The 23,697-nt window shown below is 39.4% G+C and overlaps 1 protein-coding gene across 2 annotated transcripts in view; it reads right to left on the bottom strand.

Moving 5' to 3' along the window:
- The window catches only part of THOC2 (THO complex 2), a 272,468-nt gene that overhangs the window by 161,250 nt on the left and 87,521 nt on the right, over positions 1 to 23,697 (bottom strand). For both annotated transcript variants that reach the window (XM_030209899.1, XM_030209900.1), the window contains exons 12-19: positions 20,685 to 20,880; positions 20,305 to 20,346; positions 16,598 to 16,728; positions 16,394 to 16,495; positions 10,903 to 10,987; positions 7,506 to 7,599; positions 6,593 to 6,673; positions 6,063 to 6,159 (exon numbers count right to left, since the gene is read on the bottom strand). In XM_030209899.1, coding sequence (XP_030065759.1) covers positions 6,063 to 6,159; positions 6,593 to 6,673; positions 7,506 to 7,599; positions 10,903 to 10,987; positions 16,394 to 16,495; positions 16,598 to 16,728; positions 20,305 to 20,346; positions 20,685 to 20,880 — 828 coding nt within the window. The remainder of the gene's footprint in view (positions 1 to 6,062; positions 6,160 to 6,592; positions 6,674 to 7,505; positions 7,600 to 10,902; positions 10,988 to 16,393; positions 16,496 to 16,597; positions 16,729 to 20,304; positions 20,347 to 20,684; positions 20,881 to 23,697) is intronic.

The raw sequence follows: 23,697 nt of genomic DNA, 5'->3' as shown, positions 1-23,697 counted from the left end.
CGACAGCTTGCACATAGGATGGGAGGGCTCTGGCTACAGGATCTAGCCTGGTGGAGTAGTATGCTAAGGGTCTCTGTGTTCCTCCGTGGTACTGGGTAAGGACGGATGTCATGAATCCATTTTTACAGTCTACAGTTTGGATAAATGATTTGGAATAATCTAGCAGTCCTAGGACCGAAGAGCTTACTAACACTTATTTGATCTTTTCGAAAGCAGCTTCAGCCTGCTCATTCCACATGATAATATCAGAGACTGCCAAGGGGGTGTCATATATCAATTCTGTAACAAGAGCTGTGATCTCAGCATACCCTGCAATCCAGCTTCTACAAAAATTAGTCATGCCTAAAAAAGATATAATTTGTCTTTTTGTGATTGGTTTTGGGGCCTGTAGAATTGCTGTCTTTCTCTCATCATCTAAATGCTTACCTTCCTGTGAGAGGTTGTAACCCAAATACTTTACCACAGGTTGCCATAGCTGAAGCTTAGATTGATTTACCTTATGACCTTGGTGGCTCAGAAATGTAAGTAGGGCTAGAGTATCTTTTTTACATCTTTCCTCAGTATCTGAGGCTAACAAAATGTCATCAACATACAAAACAATTTGGCTGTCACAAGGTGGGGTGAATTTGGCAACATTCACAGACATGGCCTGGGAAAAGATGGTGGGAGATTCACAGTAACCCTGAGGTATTCTAGTATATGTATACCTCTTATTGTCAAAAGTGAAGGCGAACCAGAATTGTCTAGCTGGATGTACCCTCACACTAAAGTAGGCATTACTAATGTCTACAACAGAGAAAAATCTATGCTCGGGTTTTAAATCATTTAGTCAAGTATGAGGGTCAGGTACAGTGGGTGCTCGTGGGATCTCTGCTTTGTTAACTGCTTGAAGATCCTGCACCACTCTCCAGCCTGATGAAGGGGGCTTTCTTTACAGGAAACAAAGGAGTATTGCATGGGGAGTCTGAACAGGGTATCAGGACTCCTGCTTTTAGCAACTCCCCAATTATGGGGCGAATGCCTTCAACTGCTTCAGGCTTCAAAGTATATTGTCTTTGGTGGGATCTGAAAGTAGTTTTGGGAGTAATTTGTACTGAGGGATCCCCTTTTATTAGGCCCACATCTGCGCGGCCCTTGGACCACAAATGATATGGGATCCCCTGAAGAGCCTCCTCCCTATCAGGAATGAGGGTCAGTAGTTGTCATGTTTTTACTCTCTGTTGGGTCTGTTCCCTGAGATGGACTCCAGGCTGCGCAATTGTCACCCAGTTCAGAGTTTGTGAGAAAGCTTTCAGGGTTGGATTATATTCAACTCCTTTTTCTCTTGGCTCCTATCCCTGGCTGTTAACGCACTTTGTAATGAAGTTCACTATGTCCTGCCACCTACTATCTTTGGGTTTAGTAAGAGAGATATGAGGCTCAAAAGGAGATCGATACAACTTTTGAGGGTTTAGGTCTGTTCCCATTGTTACACTAACTCCCCCATATCCGTCATTACACCAGAACATTTTCCCAATGCATATTCTAGTCTGTTGGATCAGAAAAAGAGTTTTCTCATAATTTAGGTCAGGTCCTGAACTATGCTTATTGTACAAGGTACAATGCAAATCACTCAGATCCATAAGGTCTACTGTGGGACTAACAAGCGTTTTGATTTTATCCATAAGGGATTGAGTGAGACACACAGGTCCTTTAAGGAAGCAGGTCAAGGCTATAAAAGTAATAGATTGGATTATTCGCTTCTTAAACATAACAGGTTTCCAAGTCTGTGTGCTTTTAATCCTTTCTCAGTGGGGACCACAGCGATGCCTAAAGCTTGCATCATGTCTCTCCCTAACAGGTTACATGGGCAGGATGAAGACAATACAACTTGATATTTTTCCCTACGGCTGCTCTCTTAACGTATCTCTATGGGTTCTGACAGAGCTTCTCTATGTGAGGTTCCACTAGCATTTTTAACATACACAAAGGTTTTTGAGGGTTTTACAAAGCGTACATCAGCAGGATGTATGACAGTTTGACATGCCCCAGAATCGCATAAGAAAGTTACTTCTTTTCCTCCTACCTTAAGAGTTATTTCAGGCAGCACTTGATTCTCCAATAAGATATCTAATTCAGCTAAATTAAGTATTTCATCCTCAAATTCTATTTCTTCCTCGTCCTTCTCTTCACTTACTCTTTCCACTAATGTGTCGGTTAGTCATGTTTATCTTCAAAATGGGGCATATCACCCTTTCATTCTCTGCATTCTCTCGCCCAATGGCCCATTTTGCCACACACAAAACAACTTCCCTGGTCTCTTCTATCTGACTTTCCCCTCCCACGCCCTCTCCCTCTATTCTTTCCTCTTTCAAATCCTCCTCTGCTTATCACAAATTCCCCGTTTCCTCATCTACCATAAGGCTCTGGGCCTTTCTAGCTTTCTTTTTACTTTTAAAATGCTGCTCAACATGTCTGGCATATTCCAAAATAGGTATCAGTCTACTAGTGCAATGAGTTATCATAAGTTCGGTGATAAAGCTACTGATTTGAGGAAGGCCGTCTTTCAAGAAGGCATTCTTCAGCTGCTGTTCATAGGGTGTATCTACATCAGCATTTTGGGGAACTGCAATGCCACTATGTATATCAAAAACTTCTTTAAGTCTTGAGAAGTAATGATCCACATCTTCATCATCTTTCTCAACACATTGGTTTATGAGTGTCCAGTTTGCCCTAGCCTGATACCTTGTCTGGGCTCTCTGCATCAACTCATTTAATCTCTGGTTCAGCAGTGAATCAGCATACTGAAGAACCTGATTATTTAAATCATTAGAATTCCAGTCCCCGCTAATTACACACCAATCAGGTCCCATTACTTGCCGTAGTGCTCTTTCCAATTCATAGCCATTTAACCTATAGCTATTGTACAGGCTCCTAATTTGTTGTTCAAAATCTGTGATTTTTAATTTATGATGTGGTATATACCATCAGTGGCCTTTTTAATGTCATTCTGGGACCATGGTCGGAAAACAAACATAGTATTTGCCTGATTTGCTTCTCCTGGCCTTGGATTTGGGACTTCAATTAATGGGAACATTTCTTGAAATTCATGTTGGGGGGGGGGGGGAGGAGATGTAATCATCCAGTCATTTCCCCATGTTGGGCCACTTCTGGTGCTGTGAGATGACTGGTTTTGCAAGGTAATTGGGCACGAGAGTGACCCACTGTCTTTTGGATATGGTGGGGGACAGGAGACCTGATCAGCAATACGATCAGGTGAATTTGCCTGGGATGGCAGGGAAGGATATAAGGTGGGACGGGTTGGTACTGTAGAGCTCTGATATATATGTAAAATAGGGGCAGCAGTTTCCTCTTTTTTACTTAAAACTATCAAATCATCTTCTTTATCTAGTAAGTTAACTTGATCTAGCTTAGAGCTCTCAGTCTGTTTCTTTTTATATCAAAATTTCTCTTGTATGCTTGCATATACCAATTTTGTGCTTGCTCTAGTCCATTTTTTCCCTGTTTCCTTTTGTGACTCTTTTCATATGCTTCAAGGTTCCTAAGCAATTCATCACAAGAATTCACCATTAATTTTCCATCAAATCCAAATCTCTTTTCCCATTTTCTCAAATATTTTACATTTTCTGGATGTATCTTATGCATAAATTTAGCATCACCGGTTAATGCTCTGCCATAATCATCACGGCAGTCAGAACAGCACAAACAATTACAAAATCCTAATTTACAACACAAATTTCCCATTTGTCCGGACAATCAACAAAATGCTCTTAATTTCCTTTTCTTTTCTTTTATTAAAAATTACACCGGTGAGTTCCCAAAACTCTGTCGAGACTGCTGTAAGGAAAATTCCCAGAACCTCGAGCTAGACTCCTAGGAAGGAAGATTCCCAGAACCTCGGGCTCCCTGAACCCGGTCTGGACTCCTATTACAGCTTTAAAGTGTACACCGAGTTATTTATTCCAGTAGCCATCTCGCACAGGCTATGGTCTTAGATGAATCCCTGATTCATCTCACACACAAAAACACCTACAACACACACACAAAAAAAAACACAACAAAAACCCACCAACTTACCCAGAATCCTGTCAGCTGTCTCCTGTCTAAATTTTTATTTAGCCCTTCCCAGGCCACAGAAAGATTGGCCTCTTTTTTTCAGTATTACCACTGGAGGGCTTTCTGTAGGGACGGTCTTCGTCCATATGCGTAGTTTCAATCTCGACCCTGTAGCCAGGGAAGGGTATTGGTTTCCGGCTTGAAGGACCAAAATGTTATGGAAATTTTCCCTTTACCGAAGAAACTCGCAGAACTCTGGGCTCAATTATATAAAGATCTTTATTTGTAAATCAAACCTGCATGCAGGGAGACCACCAAACATAAGGAAACTCAGTCAGCAGTCTGTTAATACTGATTCAACGTAACCTTAAATAGCCAGGAATACTGTTATCCCACAATCACCAGGTGCTATAGTTCTGGTTAACAAATAAGAAGAAAATATGATTCTCTCCCTTGCCCCTCTAGCTACTTTTTTTTAGATAAAGCACATACACCTCCTTCATTCTCTCAGTTAATTAAAACATTCCAAACTCCTGAGATGATTCTGGCCTACTTCTCACTAACAAGCTAGTTAATTACAAGCATGACATATATGTGATCTTTCCTAATTTAGCAACTTATTTCAGTGATTATTATATTCTGCGGTAAGGTCTGATACAATTCTATTATTCTACAGCGTGTAAATTCTATAACAAAGTAAACATAATCAATTAAAATATGCCAAAATCAACTTAAAATCAAAGAAACATGTAATGGAAATCAAGATCCATTACATGTTTCTTTGATTTTAAGTTGATTTTGGCAAATTTTAATTGATTTTAGTAGTCTGTCTGCCATAGTTTATATTTAAATGAGCTTTGATTCAGGCATTGGGGGTTTTCACTGTGAGAGGAAATGAGGGACTGCCTTAGAGCAGTAGTCTGCTGTTACTTGCCATCCAGGAGCTGTTTGTAGTAAGTACAACTAGTTTTGTGCCCATCTTTTATATCTATGAGCTGTTTCATATGTATGAGCTCGTTTTACATTTCTGTTTTGTATTATCTTATTATTTTTATCATTAGCAGTCTTGGATGTGCAAATTCTAACCAAGGGGAAGTATTTTATAACTCCTTGTTAGGTATGTATCCCTTTTGGTGAAATAAACATGATTGCACCATATTTCTGTTCACTGTATTCACAAGCATGCCCTGTGACAGATTAGTATGAAACACTTTTATAGCATGTTTCAAGCACCTTGCAATGTACAACTGATTAAGATATAAGTGATCTATGATCTATTATAAGTATTGTTTATGACTGTTCATTTAGTTCACCTAGATTGTATATATTTTTTAATCACCTGTGCATGTTTTTTTGCACATTAAATGGACTTATCATTTTAAATGTTTGTTCACAATTATATCACAGTGCTTGCATGTGAGATATATATGATTTTTTTTGCTATGATGTTCATTTTATATGAATTTAAGTTATATTTTAGCTTTCATTTGGAAGCTGAAATTTTTTTGATGTTTGTTTGGTCCAACAGTGTGCAATAAACCCCTGACATAGCAGTTTGGCTAAATGTGGCCACGTTGGGTAGTAGTACAATAAAAAGATTTACTTTCTTAATTCTCAATTCACCATAAAATAACAGTCACTAGAAACTCAGCACTTATCCGAACTGCAGCACTTCTGACAAATTACAAAACTGGCAGTGTAGGATAGGAATGACTGTTATTTTCATTTGGAAGATGAAGAAGAGTATCCTTTTCAATCATACAGGAGTATCATGTTCTTCTGAAGCTATAGAGGAGTATTTTAGCCAACAGAATCATTTTATCTACAGAATACAACTGGCTAAGATTCATCACGAACCTTCCATGGATTCCTATATTACCCACTAAGTTTCAACTTAATAGGCCAATATCTTTGTTCGGTCAGAAACTGGTAACTTATGCAGAGAAAAATAAATAAATTGTAAGAAATGCTGTAATACATTTTTTACTTAAATTGTACATGCATACCTTTTTCCTGCTTTAAGTTGATTTGCCACATACTGAAGAAGACCAGGAAGCTCAATAGGATATTTTCGAAACACTGCACCACAGAAGCTAGCCAGGCCTATGATAAACAGGGAATTTATCAGGACACTCAGTCTACAATTTGTTTTATATTATCTATTTTATTTTAAAAATGTATGCTACATGATCTACAATTCTCAATGGATAACAAATAAAACACATATAATTTTTATGTTGTCTGAGATGTATGCTTTTGAAAGTCAGATGTTCTATTATTTGCTTAGGAAGGTTATACACAGTTTTTTAAAAAAATGAGCTAACACAAACAAGGATAAAGGAAAATGAAATATGCTTTACAACTGTATCAGCCCATAAAGCTTTCTACATTATCAAACACTACACAAGGGTTAACACTCAGTATTTGATTTAATAAAACTTATACCCAAAGAGAAAATAGGAGGGGGAAAGCCTTAGTAAATCAGATGCTTAGAGATGAATAAGTTTATATTTTAGGCAATGGTAGGAATACTAACTCTGCAACCAGTTGGAGATGGTCGTATCATCATGTTTCATTCTCTCTTTCTCTGGATTAGCAAGAGCTTCAATGATACAATCTTTTTCCATTCCGAAGTTAAAGAAAACCTGTAGTCTCAGATCAATTATTAGAAAGATAATAGGATTTTTGGATGAATCATTCTCAGTCATGGGATTATACCATCATATGTCACCAAAAGAAGAAATCTAATTTCCTTGAAATATAATTCTGACTACTAATTCCAAATCCATTTTATTTCATTTATCACATCTATAGATTGCCCATTACTATACATCTCAACGGTTTACATAATAATATTTCAAAGGTCAAAAATTATGATTTTAGAAAGAACAGTGGCATTGCAACACAAAACTAATTTATTTAAAACTTTTGTCTTCTTTTGCAGTCCAAGGGATCCCAACAGGTCAGGTTTCCAGGATAACTCCAATGAATATACACGATAGAGATCTGCATTCAACAGAGATAGCATACAAATCCCCTTCATGTATATTTATTATGGATATCCTAAAAAACAGACTAGTTGGCAACATTCAAGGATTAGGGTTAAATATCAAGACTTCAAAAGAAGTACATGGACCGTCTGTTTGAAGGTACAATAAGCAAATGTCAATTCATTAGATTTGAGTTTGTTCCAATCAAAGTAGCAGCCAGCTGAACAAATAGGACACCATTAAACAAAGATGACATGTACTGTCAAAGATAGCCAATCTTCTAGTAAGCCATTCACTATCACAATACCATTCAATTACTTTTGCATTATGGAAACATGTAGCTATCAATAGAAATTATTTAAATAAAACATCAATATGGACCAGTAACATCTCAAGTCAAGTCAATTCAAGATCTATTTAGAAATTAAGATGCTAGCCATATTATTTCATAAAGGATACAAGCCAAAACATCATAGTTCAATGAAGTGAGGTATTTCAAGGAATCCACAACAGGTGTTATCAAGTTGTCATACTTTTGTATCTGTGATAAGATCTGAGGAAAAGAAAAAAAGAGAGAGTCAAATCTATATGAAACATCACGCGCACTGTAAACTGCTTTGGCTCCCCTTGGGAGAGGGGAGGGAGTACATAAGCCGAAAAACAGGATTTATCATGAAAACATAAAGGGCAAAGAATACAAGAATTTGGGGTCATTCAGGGAAAGGGGAAATACTTGATATCTTTGGTCCCTCTACCTCCTCCTCCTCCCACACCAAGACTGCTGGGGACACCTGTCAATCTACTGTTACATTTCACGCTACTGCCTGTCTGCTGGCCCTGCTCCTTCATGCTGATGTCATCGCAAGTCAACAATAAGAGCTGGACTACTTAAAGGGATTAGACAGCAGATCATCCTGGGCAGGTTGCCCTGAAAGGATGATGCCATGTGGATCACTGCTACTTCAGGAGTAATTGGGAGGATTAGGATGCCTTTATAGTTAGGTATCTGTTAGGTAGGAATTTGGCTACAAGTTCTCCTGACCCTAGGGAAAGGAGGGGTGGTGAATCAAGGTATTTTATGCATTTATTATTTGATTGTACTAATGCTTTGTATTTATGTCCAGTAATATATTCTGATATGTTGTGAACCAGCCTGAGTTCTTTTTGAAAGATGTAAAATAGGCTGGAAATCTAATAGAATTCGGGGTTTCCCATGCTATACTTACTAACAGCACTTAATGCAAATTTGGAAGCATGCAAAACATTACCAAAACATACATCTGAAAAGGACAGAGCTGAATTATCACACAAACCAAAACAAATAAACACATTTGCTTATCTGTAACACGTGTTATTTGAGGACAGCATTACATAAATCTCTTTTTTTTTTTTAATGGAAATTGGCCAAGTCCATTATAACATAAAATCTGTGAGAGAAGACACTCAGGTGGAGACTTTCTCCTTTCCTTGGGAAAAAAGGAATCCAAGGGGAGACCAACTAATTCCTCTTGTTTAGACATATCCATTATGTCTAAACCCACAGGGGTGCTCATATTATGTCAGTAAAATATTTTGTGGAGAAAGTCTTAAGCAAAAATGACTTCTACAAGAACATCCTTTGCCTGTAGGGATCTAGACTACAATCTCAACTACAGACTTCTGCTCTGCTGCACTGAATATAATCAATCAAGATAGCCAGCACTGATACTCTTATTTGTCCTGTTGTTGATGTGGCGGCTCCAATAAATGAAATAATCATGACAATGGGCAGTACTGAAGCCTGCCTCAATGCTGGCCCCAATCTAAGGAAAGAAGGCAGCCACCAACACATCACACTCTAAATCCTTCTCTCCAATTCCTCCTCAGGGATGCCAGGATCAAGACACCTTATCTTGCAGCAAGGGTAGTGTCATTTTCTTGAGTCACCTTAAGTGAAATGATGGCCTGAACCAGGATCCTTCAGTGGTATTGAAAATGAGAGGTCCTCTATACTGGGTGATTCAGATGAACATCAGTTGCTTCCTGAGTCTCCATGCACTGCGTTCTGATGAGGCCAGATATTAACCTTCATAATCTCCACCAAGAGACAGAACCCCTCGAGCTCTCTGAGCAAAACTTCAAAAACGTACAGTCCCGATGGCCTTTACTGATGCTCAGTTTAGAGGGTAACCAAAGCTCTGTTCATGTCCACATATCTCCTGAATCCATGTGGATGTGCAACGCACCTTGATCAAACTTACTCAAAAGAAAGAGCTCTTTCTTAAGCTCCTTAAGTCCACTAAATGACAACGTGGCATACATGACACCATGTATTGGCTATTTTTATCAGTAACAGATAATGGTCTTGGACCACTGTCCCATATGTCTTGAAACCTCGTGGGATGGTGTTTTTTTCTCTTGGACATCTACTGAAAAATGACCCCAGTGAAATCAAATGGCTCCATATTCAATACCTCAACTTGCACCACTCTATGCACCAGAACCAGTGCAGACTGCAACTGCACAGAAAAAGAAAATAACAAAACTTGGAAACAACTGAAAGCCTATCTTGGGAAACTAGAAAGGAAATAATTAAGCAACCTAATGTTGAAAACCGCAAAACCTCTCTCACAGAAAACAAAACTAGCTAGGTTGTCGTTCTGACATCTCACAGGCTCCAGAGAATAAAGAATTGAGGTGGCCATACATGACGATAGCACAAGGAGTCCCACATGTGCACTGATGACCATGATGAAAACCTCTATAACTTCAAGAACTAATTACTGTCTTCACTGTACTGGGGGTCCTTCGGATGAAATCACTCAACAGCGAGAATTTCATATCCTGCTTGCACTCAGAAAATAGTTTGAACAGAATGAGAAAAAAAAAATTGCTGCATGCTTAATTCCTCCAGATACATCAGCTCTACAGCTCAGGAAATCAGCAGAAGTGAGGCCAACATTATCAGTACCTTGAATTAGTAAAAAGGAAAGCATGTCCACAGACATTCTAATGAGCATGCTAAGTAAGGAGTGCACTTAATTGCGTATGCTGTTATAGTACAGAAATAAAGGCAGGCAAACAAGCTAACAGTGAAACTGTCTTCCTATTATTTGGTTTCTGAAGCTATAATCCAGTTACTGGGCCATGCTTATATCTTTATTTGTAAGCATTTAAGTAGAATGACATGACCACCACATTTCTTCAATCAGAGGTATGGAATATGGTAAACATAGTATGATGGGATTTAACAATGCATGAAAAGTCAAGCAAATCGTCTAAACTTTCTGAAAACAAATTCTTTTACCGAAAAGCCCATTTAAATTATTTTACATCTTCAAACTAATATACACGTCTTAGACTATCTTGTCTGGAAGCAAAAAACATTGGTAGTTTATGATACAAATAAAATCTTCCACTCTAAGTAGAATCACTGAATATGACAGCAGATAAGAACTTTAAATAAACTTAACTGTTCCACCACAGAAATATAGCAGATTAAAAAAAAAGCCCATCTAAAAAAAAGTCAATGTGAAAAATTAGGCATCCTGCTAAATGTTTTGTATTAAACTCTTCAGAAGGTTAATTTTGCTTTAATATAATCAAGCAGAGAAAGAGGAAACAAATCATAGTATTGCTTGACTTGTCTTTAAATTATAGGGATTGTTTAGTATTATATGTAAGGCTGCCATTCTAAATAGAATTCCTTTTAAAGGGAAAATACAAGCAATAAAATATTTGTAAATGAATGTCAACATTACACAGCTGCTAAAAACCTCTCTATACTGTTATTGAGCAACTCTAACCCTATCAGAAAAATTCTTAAGTCTGCAATTTATTTTGGTTCTTTGGTAGAAGAAAATAATCCCACACGTACATAATCAAATAAAATTGTTGGATTGCTATGACTTAGCTTTCCAATCTGTCTTCCAGAAGGCTTCACATTTTCCTTGGTTAGACGCCTATATGAGGGGGGAAAAAAGGATCAATGTATCTGGAATAATTTCTTCACACAAGTCTATGATGAAGGCTCATACAATCATTATTGTGTTATGCAGCACAAAAAATAAATTCAAGGAAATCAACCACCAAAGGCAAAGTCAATATAATAATATAAACACTTCCCATCACAAAAAAATCCCTTCCAGGATTTAAAAAAATTATCTTTCAAAAAGAATGTGCATTGACTTTGGTTTCTACACATACAGTATAATTCAAATTATTAAGCACAAAACTGGAATAGACCTTGGGGATATTTAACAATACATGCAATTTAGACTTTGATTTGCACAGAAGCAAGCGTAGGTCTCAAAAGAGAATGGGAGGTGATAAATTGTATAATAGATGTTTTGAATAAATAATTTGGATACAGAATGAGTATTTTGCTACTACTAGAACTGATAAAATAACAGAAGGAAAATAAGAATTATCATCTAGAATATTAATTTTGCTCATTAGGCTGTATTGCAAGAGGAACATAAAAAAACAGACATATTCCTTTGCACAGACAAATACATAATAGAAATCATTTCTCAGTGTGGTAGATTCAGCTTTTCCAGTCTCTAACTTTCACAAATGTATAAGCATCATTTCTGCTTCACACTTCATTGCAGTTCTCCAGTAATTTAGGATGATGGGGGACTTGATATACTACCATTCTGTGGTTACAATCAAAGCAATTTCAATATTATATACAGGTACTTATTTTGTACCTGGGGCAATGGCGTGTTAAGTTACCAACAGATGTACTAACTTCCCTTTACCGTAAGGAAGAACAGAAATGCAACATCCTTAAAATAATAAATTTGAATAGTTTGGCTTTAAAGGTAATTTCTTGTCAAATGTTTTGACAGTTTTTTTCTATCTGTTCAGAATTACCAAAAATGGAAAAATTAAATATATTTTTATCATCCCTGATCACATTCAACTGGACATCAGCCAATTTAAAGCAGGCATTAAACAAACAAAGCATACATAAATGCATATATATAAGAACACATAAGGATCTATTCAATGCATTTGTACTTTTTTCAAGCAAGGAACATGCATAATTTAATGTGGCTTATTCCTAGAATCCAATAATGCTGCATTTAATCTTATTAACTGTATTGAATAAACCACAATTATATTAGGCTCTTATATTTGTAACTACTACACACCAACCTCCTAATATGATCAATATTCTGCTGGTTGGTTTTGAAATTTATTTCTGCCTTAATGAGGCACTTCAACTAGTCAGTTATAATGCTAGCTAAACTGAAGTGTTTCCCATGGGTGTGCAGAGCAAATTCACATTTGAAAATGTCAGTCTCGGTAAGACCAAATAGTGGAGGTAACCAATGTGTCACACTGACAAAAAGAAAACAGTGTGCACGTCGAAGTTCTTAAAGCCTCTTTATTGTAAATAATGTTATTCAATTTCTATATGTGACTCTACTGAATTGAATAGCATAATTAATCCTTTAAAGACTGGCATGCACACTGTTATCTGTCAAAATGACTGACACATTGGTTATCTCCACTGACGCAGGCCAGTTGGGCCGAAACACGGCTGTGTCGAGTCATATCACCCTAATAAATTCGAAGTTTTATTATTATTTTTGTGTCGTCTGTTTTTTATTTTATTTTTGTATTCTATTTTTTTTCTTCCTTTTTCATTTTTTTTTATTTTTTTTTCCTTTTTTGGTGTCATCTTCGCTGTTTTTGGTAATTGGAAAAATTTTAACAACAGGCTGTCTCTCTGGGCATAGCCAGCCCTGCAATTTGGGGGGGGGGGGGGGGGGGGGGGGGCCCTGGGTGGACTAGTGGGGCAACGCATTCCTCTCCCCCCCCCCCCCCAATGCGGGCATGGTAGGCATACCTTTGCTGGCAGGGAGGCCGAGCCCCACCAGCCAAATACATCGACCACAGCCACTCCCTGCTGCTTATTTCTGGCTCTAAGCAGCATTCCAGAAATTCTCACACATACTTGTGCAAGAGGTCCTGGCATGCTGCTCACAGCCAGAGACAAGCAGCAGGCAGCAGCAGCACTCCATTTAAGGGGTTTGGTATCCTTGCCAGCAAAGATAAAGGAATTCAGAGATGTCAAAGGTGGCCCATCTCAAAGCTGGAGATTTACCACTGCTATTCTGCTCATTGAAGACCAATGAGTAAGGTTTTTCTTGTGGGCCCCAGGACCCAGTCATGTCTAAAACCAGTTCTGGCAGACACACATTCCAACAACTTACATATTCTAAACAATAAATACAAAGTAAATGTCATTTTCTACTTTTGTTGTCTGGTCATTTTGTTGCTCTTATTGTGTTGGTCCCAGTCTCTAATTCTGCTTTCCTCTTTCTTCCTTAACTGTTTGCCAGTGTCCTTGTCCATTTGGCATTTCCTTTCTCTTCATGTCCACCATCCATCTTCTCACTACATCCCTATCTGTCTGACCCAGCATCACCTCGTCTTCCCACCATGTTGAGCATCTCCCATCTCTGCGTTCCTATTCTTGCCCTGTCCAGCATAACTCTTCTGTGTCCCTATGCCCCCCGCCACATGCTAGCATCTCCCCTCCCCCCCCAGGGGTCCAGTAAGTATTTCTCTCTCTTCCCCCACTCCTGTTCTGATTCCTCTTTGCAGGGTAAGCACTTCTCTCTCTTCCTTCTAAATATTGCTGGTATGCTCTCACACATGTACATTAAATTAAATGTGTAACACAAAAGACGTGGCTATATCTTCACCAAGTGTAAAATATTGACAGATCAATATTCAAATTCCACAGTCAACATTTAATTTTAACATCAGCCATGGCATTTGAAATTAAGTCCAAATATTCAGTATCAGTCACTATTCAAGGATCATTGCTGAATATCCAAGTATAATGGTAGTATTCAGTGTCATAGTTTGAATAATCATCTAAGTTAGGACAGCTTCTTTGCTGTACTTAGTTATCTAGATACCAGCACTGAATATTGCCAGTCTCTAAACCTTGGCTCAACCCAAGCTCCATCAAGCACACCACAATGGCATTACCTGAATAAAACTAGATTTGTCTGCAAAGAGTTTTAGCGGTATTATTTAGATAATGGTGCCAAAATTCCATGAATGTCCCACTTAGGGTAGCAGAGTCGCTAAATGTTTGATGGTTCACAGATATTTTGTACAAAGAAAAAAAATACATTTTATTTCATTTCTTTGGTCCAGCTGTTTTCCTCTGTGAATTTATTCTTCCAGATGGTGCCACAAAACTTCATTAAGTTCTACTTGGGAATATATATCCCCTCTCAACTTACTTTAGACCTGGCCAGAGCTCAAGCACAATGCCCTTTTTCTGGAACCCTGCAATTGTAGGCCCTAAAATCAACCACTAAGTGTTACTACTGCATCCCAGGATTACTTAGGAAGCATAAAATATGACTCAAGAATCAAACCCAGGGCCAACCAGAATAAATGCATTTTCAACTGTGTAGTTCTAGAACAGCACAACATCAAGAGGATGATTTTAAAAGGTGATTTATCAATGTATAACAGTTTTATATATTCAAATGTGGCCATTCTGTAAAAGCATGCAACAGCACAGACTTCAGAAAAGAAAGAGCCAGGGGTGCCAAGGGATTCTCAAATATATCCTTCCCTCTCTTCTCCTGGTTTGGCCACGCCAATCCCAGCTGACTTTACTGCTGCTCCAGCGGTTCCCTCTCCCCTATATCTTCTGTTCCCACGCCAACCAGCAAACCAGCTTATTGCCCCCTTCCCAGTGTACCTTTAAAACATTTCTGCACTCCTCAATATCACCAGCAAACACCAATTCAAATGTATTGCTCCTGCCAGCCTCAGCACCATCCCTCTGCCCCGATTCAGCCTATACAACAACAGGAAGTTGCGTCAGAAGGAAGACACCGAGGCTGGTGGGAGAACATAAGAATAGCCATACTGGGTCAGTCCAATGGTTGATCTAGATCAGTAACCATTCCATACTACCAATTACATCTAAGAATTTTACCTCCCTAGCGTTCCCTGATGAAGCATTTATCCATTCTACTACTACTATTTAGCATTTCTATAGCGCTACAAGGCATACGCAGCGCTGCACAAACATAGAAGACAGTCCCTGCTCAAAGAGCTTATAACCCATTATTATACTATTTCCCAATTTGCCAGCTTTCCTAATTTCTCTAGACATTTGTCCATCTGTCGGAAGGTAGTACATATGTATGTTGTACAAGAAAACTAAAAGAAATGCAAAAAGAACATTACTTGTGAAAACCTAGGCATAAAAAGCTAACTAAAAATCTAGAAACATCTGTTTTGCACAGCGTGTGTGCACTGCTTGGTTAGTATTTGCTTAGGGGATTCCGTTGAGGCCACCTCAAGTGTCCAGCCTCTCCCCTTCTTTTCCTGGAGCTAAGAACATAAGCACTGCCATACTAGGCCAGATTGAAGGTTAATTAAGCCCAGTATCCTGTTTCCAGCAGTGGTCAATCCAGGTCACAAGTATCTGGCAAGATCCCAAAACAGTAACAATAGATTTTATGTTGCTTATCCCAGCAATGGATTTCCCCAAGTCCATTTTAATAATGGCTTTTGGACTTTTCCTGTAGTAATCTTATCCAAACCCTCTTTAAACCAGGGTGAAGTCAGAAGCACGTTTGGGTGGAACTGGAGTCAGTCAGTAAAAATGTACAGACTTCAGCTTCAAAAAAAAAAAAACATATGGTAAATTTATCATTTTACACTTATACATATATATCTTTGTTCTCAGTCATATTTACCAGTACATTACAGGGGCGTAGCCAGACTTCAGTGGGAGGGGGGTCCAGAGCTCGAGGGGAGGGGGCACATTTTAGCCCTCCCGCCGCCGCCCCCTCCCGCCGCGAACCCTCCCCCGCCGCCGCCCACCTTCCGTTTTGCTGGCAGGGGACCCCACTCCCCGCCAGCCGACGTCCTCTCCGACCATAGAACGCAGCGGCAGCCGGCAGAGAAAAGTCTTCTTCTTCCTTGCATGCTGCTGACGTCCTGCACGTTGTACGTGCAGGACGTCAGACTCAGAGAATAGAACTGTGCAGGACGTCAGCAGCATGCAAGGAAGACGACGACTTTTCTCTGCCGGCTGCCACTGCGTTCTACAGTCGGAGAGGACGTCGGCTGGTGGGGAGTGGGGTCCCCCGCCAGCAAAACGGAAGGTAGGCGGCAGCGGGGGCAGGTTCGCCGGGAGGGGGGTCCCCACTGAAATCTACGGGGGCCCATGCCCCCTCAGGCCCCACGTAGCTACGCCACTGGTACATTAGATCCAGAATCGCTAGTGCAGCTTTGAAAAAGGAGCTCTAAGATTGGCTGCACTTAAAAACAAGCATTATCCAAAGAATCAGAAATTTGAGATGACTTACTTCATGATATATTTGGCTCTGTCTATTGTCTGAGCTTTAACTTTCATTAGCAGCGGATGGCTATTGTACGTTTCATTTTTCCATTGTCCATAAAGACGATACCTTAAACAAAAGTATGTTCAATATATTAAAAATAAAGAACATTTCTTTTTCAAAACAGACAATCCAATTAATCATGCTAATAACACAGTCTTCATTGCTTACCTGAAATGGTAAGAAAATGTTTTGAACATTCCCCAGAGCTCTTCTGACATGCATGCATTGCAGCCCATAAGAGTAACAGAAGGAAGCAACACCTGATCTGTAATACTGAGCAGACTACTAAATAAGATCTCCTAGGATAAAAAGAAAAAGCATTAAAAGCTGTTGTGCATCCTACTGTAGCATTCTACAGCTTGTCAAATTCTTCCCTTTAAAGTGCAATGAGTTTTCTGGCTGAATCAGACACTTAGGGCCCTGTTTTCTAAGCCGCGTTGCAGGTGCACTAGTGTTTTTAGAGAGCTAAAAATGCTAGTGCACTTTATTAAACAGGGCCCTTAGTTTTGATACAATTCTATTTCACGTTTTCATACCACTTTCCTCACTTAAGTGGTTTACTATTTTTTTATTTTTATCATTTAAGCATAATAAACTTACAAGTATCCACTTGAATCAGAAATACAATCCACTATAAGGCAATTAATAAATCAAAGGAAAGTCACAAAAATTTATTCATCTTTAAAAGTGGATTCATTAGACTATCTTATTTTGAAAGTACATTTTTTTTATTTTTTAAGTACAGTGAATACAGCAAATTAAATACTATACGAATTAGAAATTTTCTGCTTACTTTAATCCAGAACATATGTATGCCCCACTCATTAGCAGAGTAATTGATGGCATAATAAAAACACAAATATCAACACATTAAACTCCCACTTTCAATGTGAGAATCAGGTCACCCTTAACGTACATTCTGAGCTATAGAAGGTGTAAGAAGCAGAGAAGAAAATTAACTTTTAGTTTGCAGTTAAACTATATAAGAAGTGTGTGGATGGCAGTGGGTTTTGTAAAAGCTGACCTGCCACTGGTTTTTTTTTTTTAATTTTTAGAAGTCTTTATTAATAAATGATACAAAGCATCTGAAACATAATACATTATGCAAATCGGGTTACATGTCTTTTAAATAAGCCAAAGTATTCTCAGAGATACACGATTATACAATACAGAACATAGTAATAATTTCTTTGTATATCAAAAGGAAAAAAATTCTTGCTGTATTGAGATGTCAAATAAAGTATTCAGATTTAAGATTTCAAAACTTCACTTTTCCAGTGTTTTCATTTATGTTACTAATCCCTTCCTCATAATCTCTCTGATCACATGTATACCCATCCCACCCTCCCTCCCCTTCCCACCCATCCTTCCGGCACAACCTAAACAAAGAACTCTAGTCAAATTATACATGAAGAAGAAAAGGATCCCAGACCTGATGCCATCTGTCTAGTTGATTACTGGTTTGTATTTTAAGGCACCCAAACTATGCCTCAAAGGGCCCTACCTTTTTTATTTTTATTATTACTCAGTACAGAACATCATAGCTCACAGGCATGCCAGTCATTGTGACACCAGGAAAACCAAGTTATTTTCCTGTAGCAGGTATTCTCAGTGGACAGCAGGCTACAGGTCCTTGTAATTGAGGGATATCATCCAAAACAGCCTGCATGAGAAAAGGTCTCTAGCTAAGAAAAAACCTAGAAGCTTCTGACGCACAATCACTCATGGTAATATCTAAGTAACCTGAGTCAACAGAAGTCCAATGAACCCTGCACTCTCATATCGAGACAAGAGAAAGGAATTAAGTGAGCTGTGGAATATATATGGCCCAACAAGCATATCAAAACAAGTTTTACCTCCTCCTGTCATAATCCCATTAAGAAACTGTTTGACTTGGTAAATTCCATAACCTACGACTGACTAGTTTTATAGGAGGTTGGTCAATTTGAGTCTGACTTAAGAATGCCTTCCCACTTGTTGGAATAAAGCTATAGTAAAGACCCTGGTACAGAAACCCAAACTTGACCCTCTCATTCCAGCTAATTATAGACCAATCTTCAATACCTCTTTTATCTCAAAGACTGAAGCTGGAAGAAGTAACCAACTAAACATAATAAGAAACAGCATAAGGAATGTCAAGTCAAATGCAAAGCGCTGATAAGGAAGGCAAAGAGGGACTTTGAAAAAAAGATTGAGTTAGAGGCAAAAATACATAGTAAAAAACTTTTTAGGTATATTAAAAGCAAGAAGCTGGCAAAAGAACTGGTTGGACCACTAGTTGACCAAGGGGTAAAAGGGGCAATCAGGGAAGACAAAGCCATAGCAGAGAGATTAAATGAATTCTTTGCTTCGGTGTTCACCAAGGAAGATTTGGGAGAGATACCGGTGCCAGAAATGGTATTCGAAGCTGATGAGTCAGAGAAACTGAATGAAATTACTATAAACCTGGAGGATGTAATGGCTCAATTTGACAAATTGAAGAGTAGCAAATCTCCTGGACTGGATGGTATTCATCCCAGAGTACTGACAGAATTGAAAAATGAACTTGCGGAATTATTGTTAGTAATATGTAATTTATCTTTAAAATCAAGCATGGTAAGGAAGATTGCAGTGTGGCCAATGTAACGCCTATTTTTCAAAAAGCTTCCAAAGGTGATACGGGAAATTATCACTAGACGTCGATGCCACACTATTATAAAGAACAAAATTACAGAGCATATTCAAAAGAATGGATTAATGAGACAAAGTCAACATGGATTTAGTGAAGGTAAATGTTGCCTCACCAATCTATTACATTTCTTTAAAGGGGTGAACAAACATGTGGATAAAGGTGAGCTGATAGATACTGTGTATCTGGATTTTCAAAAAGCATTTGACAAAGTACCTCATGAAAGACTCCAGAGGAAGATTGTGAAAAATTACAAGAGAACCTTATGAGACTGGGCATCCAAATGGTAGATGGCATTTAATGTTAGCAAGTGCAAAGTGATGCATGTGGGAAAGAGGAATCTGAACTATAGTTACGTGATGCTAGGTTCCACGTTAGGAGTTACCGACAAGGTAAGGGATCTAAATGTCATCATTGATGATATGTTGAAATCCTGTGTGCAGTGGTGGCTAAGAAAGCAAATAAAATGTTAGGTATTATTAGGAAAGGAATGGAAAACAAAAATGAGGATGTTATAATGTCTTTGTATCACTCCACGGTGCAATCGCACCTCAAATACTGTGTGCAATTCTGGTCACTGCATCTGCAAAAAGATATAGTGGAATTAGAAAAGGTACAGAGAAGGGCAATGAAAATGATAAAGGGGATGGGACGACTTCCCTATGAGGAAAGGCTAAAGCAGCTAGGGCTCTTCAGCCTGGAGAAAAGACGGCTGAGGGCAGATATGATAGAGGTCTATAAAATAATGAGTGGAGTGGAACAGGTAGACATGAATCACTTGTTTACTCTTTCCAAAAATACTATGACGAGGGGGCACACAATGAAGCTACAAATAGCTAATTTAAAACAAATCGGAGAAAATATTTCTTCGCTCTGGAATTCAGTTAGCTTAGCGGGCTTTAAAAAAGGTTTTGGTAGCTTCTTAAAAGAAGTCCATAAACCATTATTAAGATGAACTTGGGGAAAATCCATTGCTTATTTCTAGGATAAGCATCATAAAATGTATTGTTCTGTTTTGGGATCTTGCTAGGTACTTGTAACCTGGATTGGCCATTGTTGGAAAAAATATGTTGGGCTTGATGGACCTTCTGTCTGTCCCAGTATGGCAACACTTATGTACTTATATATGTACTTATATCAAATTTTAAAATAAATTTAAAAAAGTCAAACCTTTTTAAAAGGATACCTATGAAATATACTCACTCACCATTTTTTCTTTTTCATCTTGCTTGCTTCCATCAGACTGAAACTAAACCAAAATGTGAAGTATTAGATTGTAAAATGTATACAATATTGTTCTAAGAAGAAAAAAATTCAAGAGATCATATTACTATGCTAACACATGTGACTAATAATGCTGAACATGGCTTTTATGAACACAAAGGTCCCCTCTTCAGATAAGTGAATACAGACAATTTAGCAAGACAGATATTCTCAAAAGGAAAATTTTACTTGCAACAAAATCTAGTTCAATTTCAATGTTCTAGTTGTTGTGGGGAAAGATGCAAATGATTTTATATGAAAGTTATGCAAAACTACACAACTACATGTCACGTACTTTATTTTCTTCTAGACAGGTTCACCAACCTCTTTCATAAAGGCTTTCCCTAGACGCACCACTTTAGCGAATAAAATGGGGTCATGTGAGAGATGGGGACCAAGAGAGCAAAGCATGTTGAAAACATCTTTCCTCAAATCTTCAAAACATTCAGCAGGTTTTGGTGCTCTCTTATTCTGCAGAGGAGGACAAGGCAATCCCTTGGCACCTTTAGGAACTCCCACTCTGAAAATACATACACACAATCCAGTATTAATTCTATAGTGTCTACCAATAACTAGTCTCCCTACTACAACTACTGAATCTAACTTCAGACCAGTGGCGTAGCCAGACCTGACATTTTAGGGGGACCCAGAGTTAACTTGGAGGGTGGCACCAGGCATATAGGTGTGAGTAGTTCTTGATATACTAAATAATGCCTTAGAGTACACTTGATAATGGATTTCTAAGTAAACAGTTTGTCCTGCATCAACAATAATCCCATACACACTTATAGAAAGGGAGGAAAGGGGAAAGGGAAATGGGACTTGTTATAAAGCCTTTCTGTGGTTTTTGCAACTACATTCAAAGCGGTTTACATAGTATATACAAGTACTTATGTGTACCTGGGGCAATGGAGGGTTAAATGACTTGCCCAGAGTAACAAGAAGCTGAAGTGGGAATTGAACCCAGTTCCCCAGGATCAAAGTCCGCTGCACTAACCACTAGGCTACTCCTCCACACCAGCTTTGGAAACACTAACATTTTTAAATATCATAGAATTATCCCATAACTTACCACAATGGCACATATCCTTCAACTTTGCTTTATAACAAATATAAATTTCTTACAAAGCTGTATTAATAAAATAGGTAAAATATCTTTGAAGTAGCCTGAAAATCTAATAAACAAAAAATCAGCCCTTGACACTGCACACTGGACCATCATGCTGTTAATTTAAACATATATTTTGCATCTGCATAAAGCCCCATAACCAATCCTCTAAGAATGATATTTAAAAAATAAAAAAAGATATAGCAGAATTAGAAAAGGTTCAAAGAAGGGCAACCAAAACAATTAAGAAAAGTGAACTCCTCTCATATGAGGAAAGGCTAAAGAGGTTAGGACTCTTCAGCTTAGAGTCAATGTTGGCTCAGGCCCCCCAGCATCTGTGCGTCCACTGCCTCTCTCCTCCTATTCAGTCTTACCTCATTCTCTGTCCCTCCGTGCCCATCCCGTATTACCCATTTTTTTTCTCTCTCCCCTTCCACATACCGACATCAAGCAGCACAATTTTCCTCCCTCCTTCCTCTTGCAGCTCTGCCAGCCCGCGCTAATAAATAAACAAAAGATGTGCGGGACCACAGCCCTCTGCATGCTGCTACTGTTTCCTGTGCTGGACCCGCCTCCTCTCATGTAAACTTCCAGGGCCGGCACAGGAAACAGTAGCAGCAGGCAGAGGGCCGTGGTCCCACGCATCTTCTTTAGCAAGGGCCAGCAGAGCTGTAAGAGGAGGGAGGGAGGAAAATTGTGCTGCTTCATGTCGGTACATAGAAGGGGAGAGAGAAAAAAGATGGGTAATATGGGATGGGCAGAGAGGGACAGAGAAACAAAGTAAGACTGAATGGGAGGAGAAAGACAGTGGACGCATGGACACTGGGGGGGGGGGGCCTGGGCCCCCGAGACCCCCTGTAGCTACGCCCCAGCTTCAGAGACCCAATGGAATATAGAGCAAGCCAACCTTAGCACATTTCTTTACTTGTGTTTTACTGCAGATTTTTCAGCTCTAGTTTACACCTGGCATTTAAAATAGGTTTAGGACTTCCGGTGGGGGAATGGAGTAGAGAGGCGGAAGGTGAAGCTACTCCGGGACACGAAGTGAGCCGCACTCGTAATCAGCGTCCGAAACGAAAATAAAGCGTTAATCTGAAAGCGGGAAGGCGTCCTGCACAGGCGAGAGTCAAAAAGTCGAGAATCGGGAGCCATGGCGGCGAAATTAGGGCGGAAAGAACCTAAAGACCGAACGCGCCCCGGAGAAAACAAAATGGCGGACAAAGGAGCGCCAGATTCGCCCTCGCCTAGCTCACTTTGGGCCGCGGAGATCACTGAAGAAGTAAAGGCGGCAGTGGAGCAGACGATCGACCATAAAATGCAGTTGATCATAGATAAGCTGGATGGCATGGACGAGAGGCAAACCACGCTGATGACTGAGCTGCACGAGGTACAGCAGCGAGTGGGGCAGGCAGAGGAGGAGATCCGGAAAGTAGCAGAGGAGCACCCGAAAATGACCCGTAGATTGGGAGAGCTAGAGTCGAGGTTGGAGGATCTTGAGAACCGCTCAAGGAGGAACAACTTGAGACTGGTGGGACTCCCAGAGAGTGCTGGTGAAAAAAATCTGGGTGCTTTTCTTGAAAAATGGCTGCCAGGAGCATTGGAACAGCCAGGTCTTGAAGGAAAGCTGAGAATTGAACGGGCACACCGGCTGGGACCCCGACGTGACAACACGGAGAGACCACGGGTGACCATATTAAAGATCCTGAACTATGCTCACAAGATGGAGATTCTGCAGAGCCTGAGAGCAGGAAAGAAGCTGGATTACCAGGGAAAGAAAATTTTATGTTTCCAAGACTACTCACAGAAGGTATCTGCAGCCAGAAGGGACTTTGCCCCCATCTGCACAGCTTTATTTGAACTTAAATATAAGTTTAGCCTCCTGTACCCAGCAAGACTGAAGGTGATAAATAATGGTCAAGCAGTCTTCTTTGACACAGTGAGGGAGGCTAAAGAATTCGTGGGTAAACTGAAAGGAGAAGACGGCGGAGCACCTGGAGAGAATAATGGGTGAAGTGCACACTGAATTGCAGATCAAGACGAAAGGACGACAGAGCGGTGGGGGTTAAAGCTTGCAGAAATATGGAGGAGACTTTGAGTTGAATGACACACATGTTGATGTTGGCTCGTCGTTGCGAGCCAAAAGAATTTCTGGTTGCGGATGAGCGCAGAATTTTCACTGGACAAGGACATCAGAGGGTCATAGCCCTCAGAACAATAAGAAAGTGTCCT

Source organism: Microcaecilia unicolor, chromosome 7 (genome assembly GCF_901765095.1).
Source record: "Microcaecilia unicolor chromosome 7, aMicUni1.1, whole genome shotgun sequence".
Lineage (NCBI taxonomy): Eukaryota > Metazoa > Chordata > Amphibia > Gymnophiona > Siphonopidae > Microcaecilia > Microcaecilia unicolor.
The sequence above is the reverse complement of the archived record's forward strand: the minus strand, read 5'-3'. Positions and strand labels throughout refer to the sequence as shown.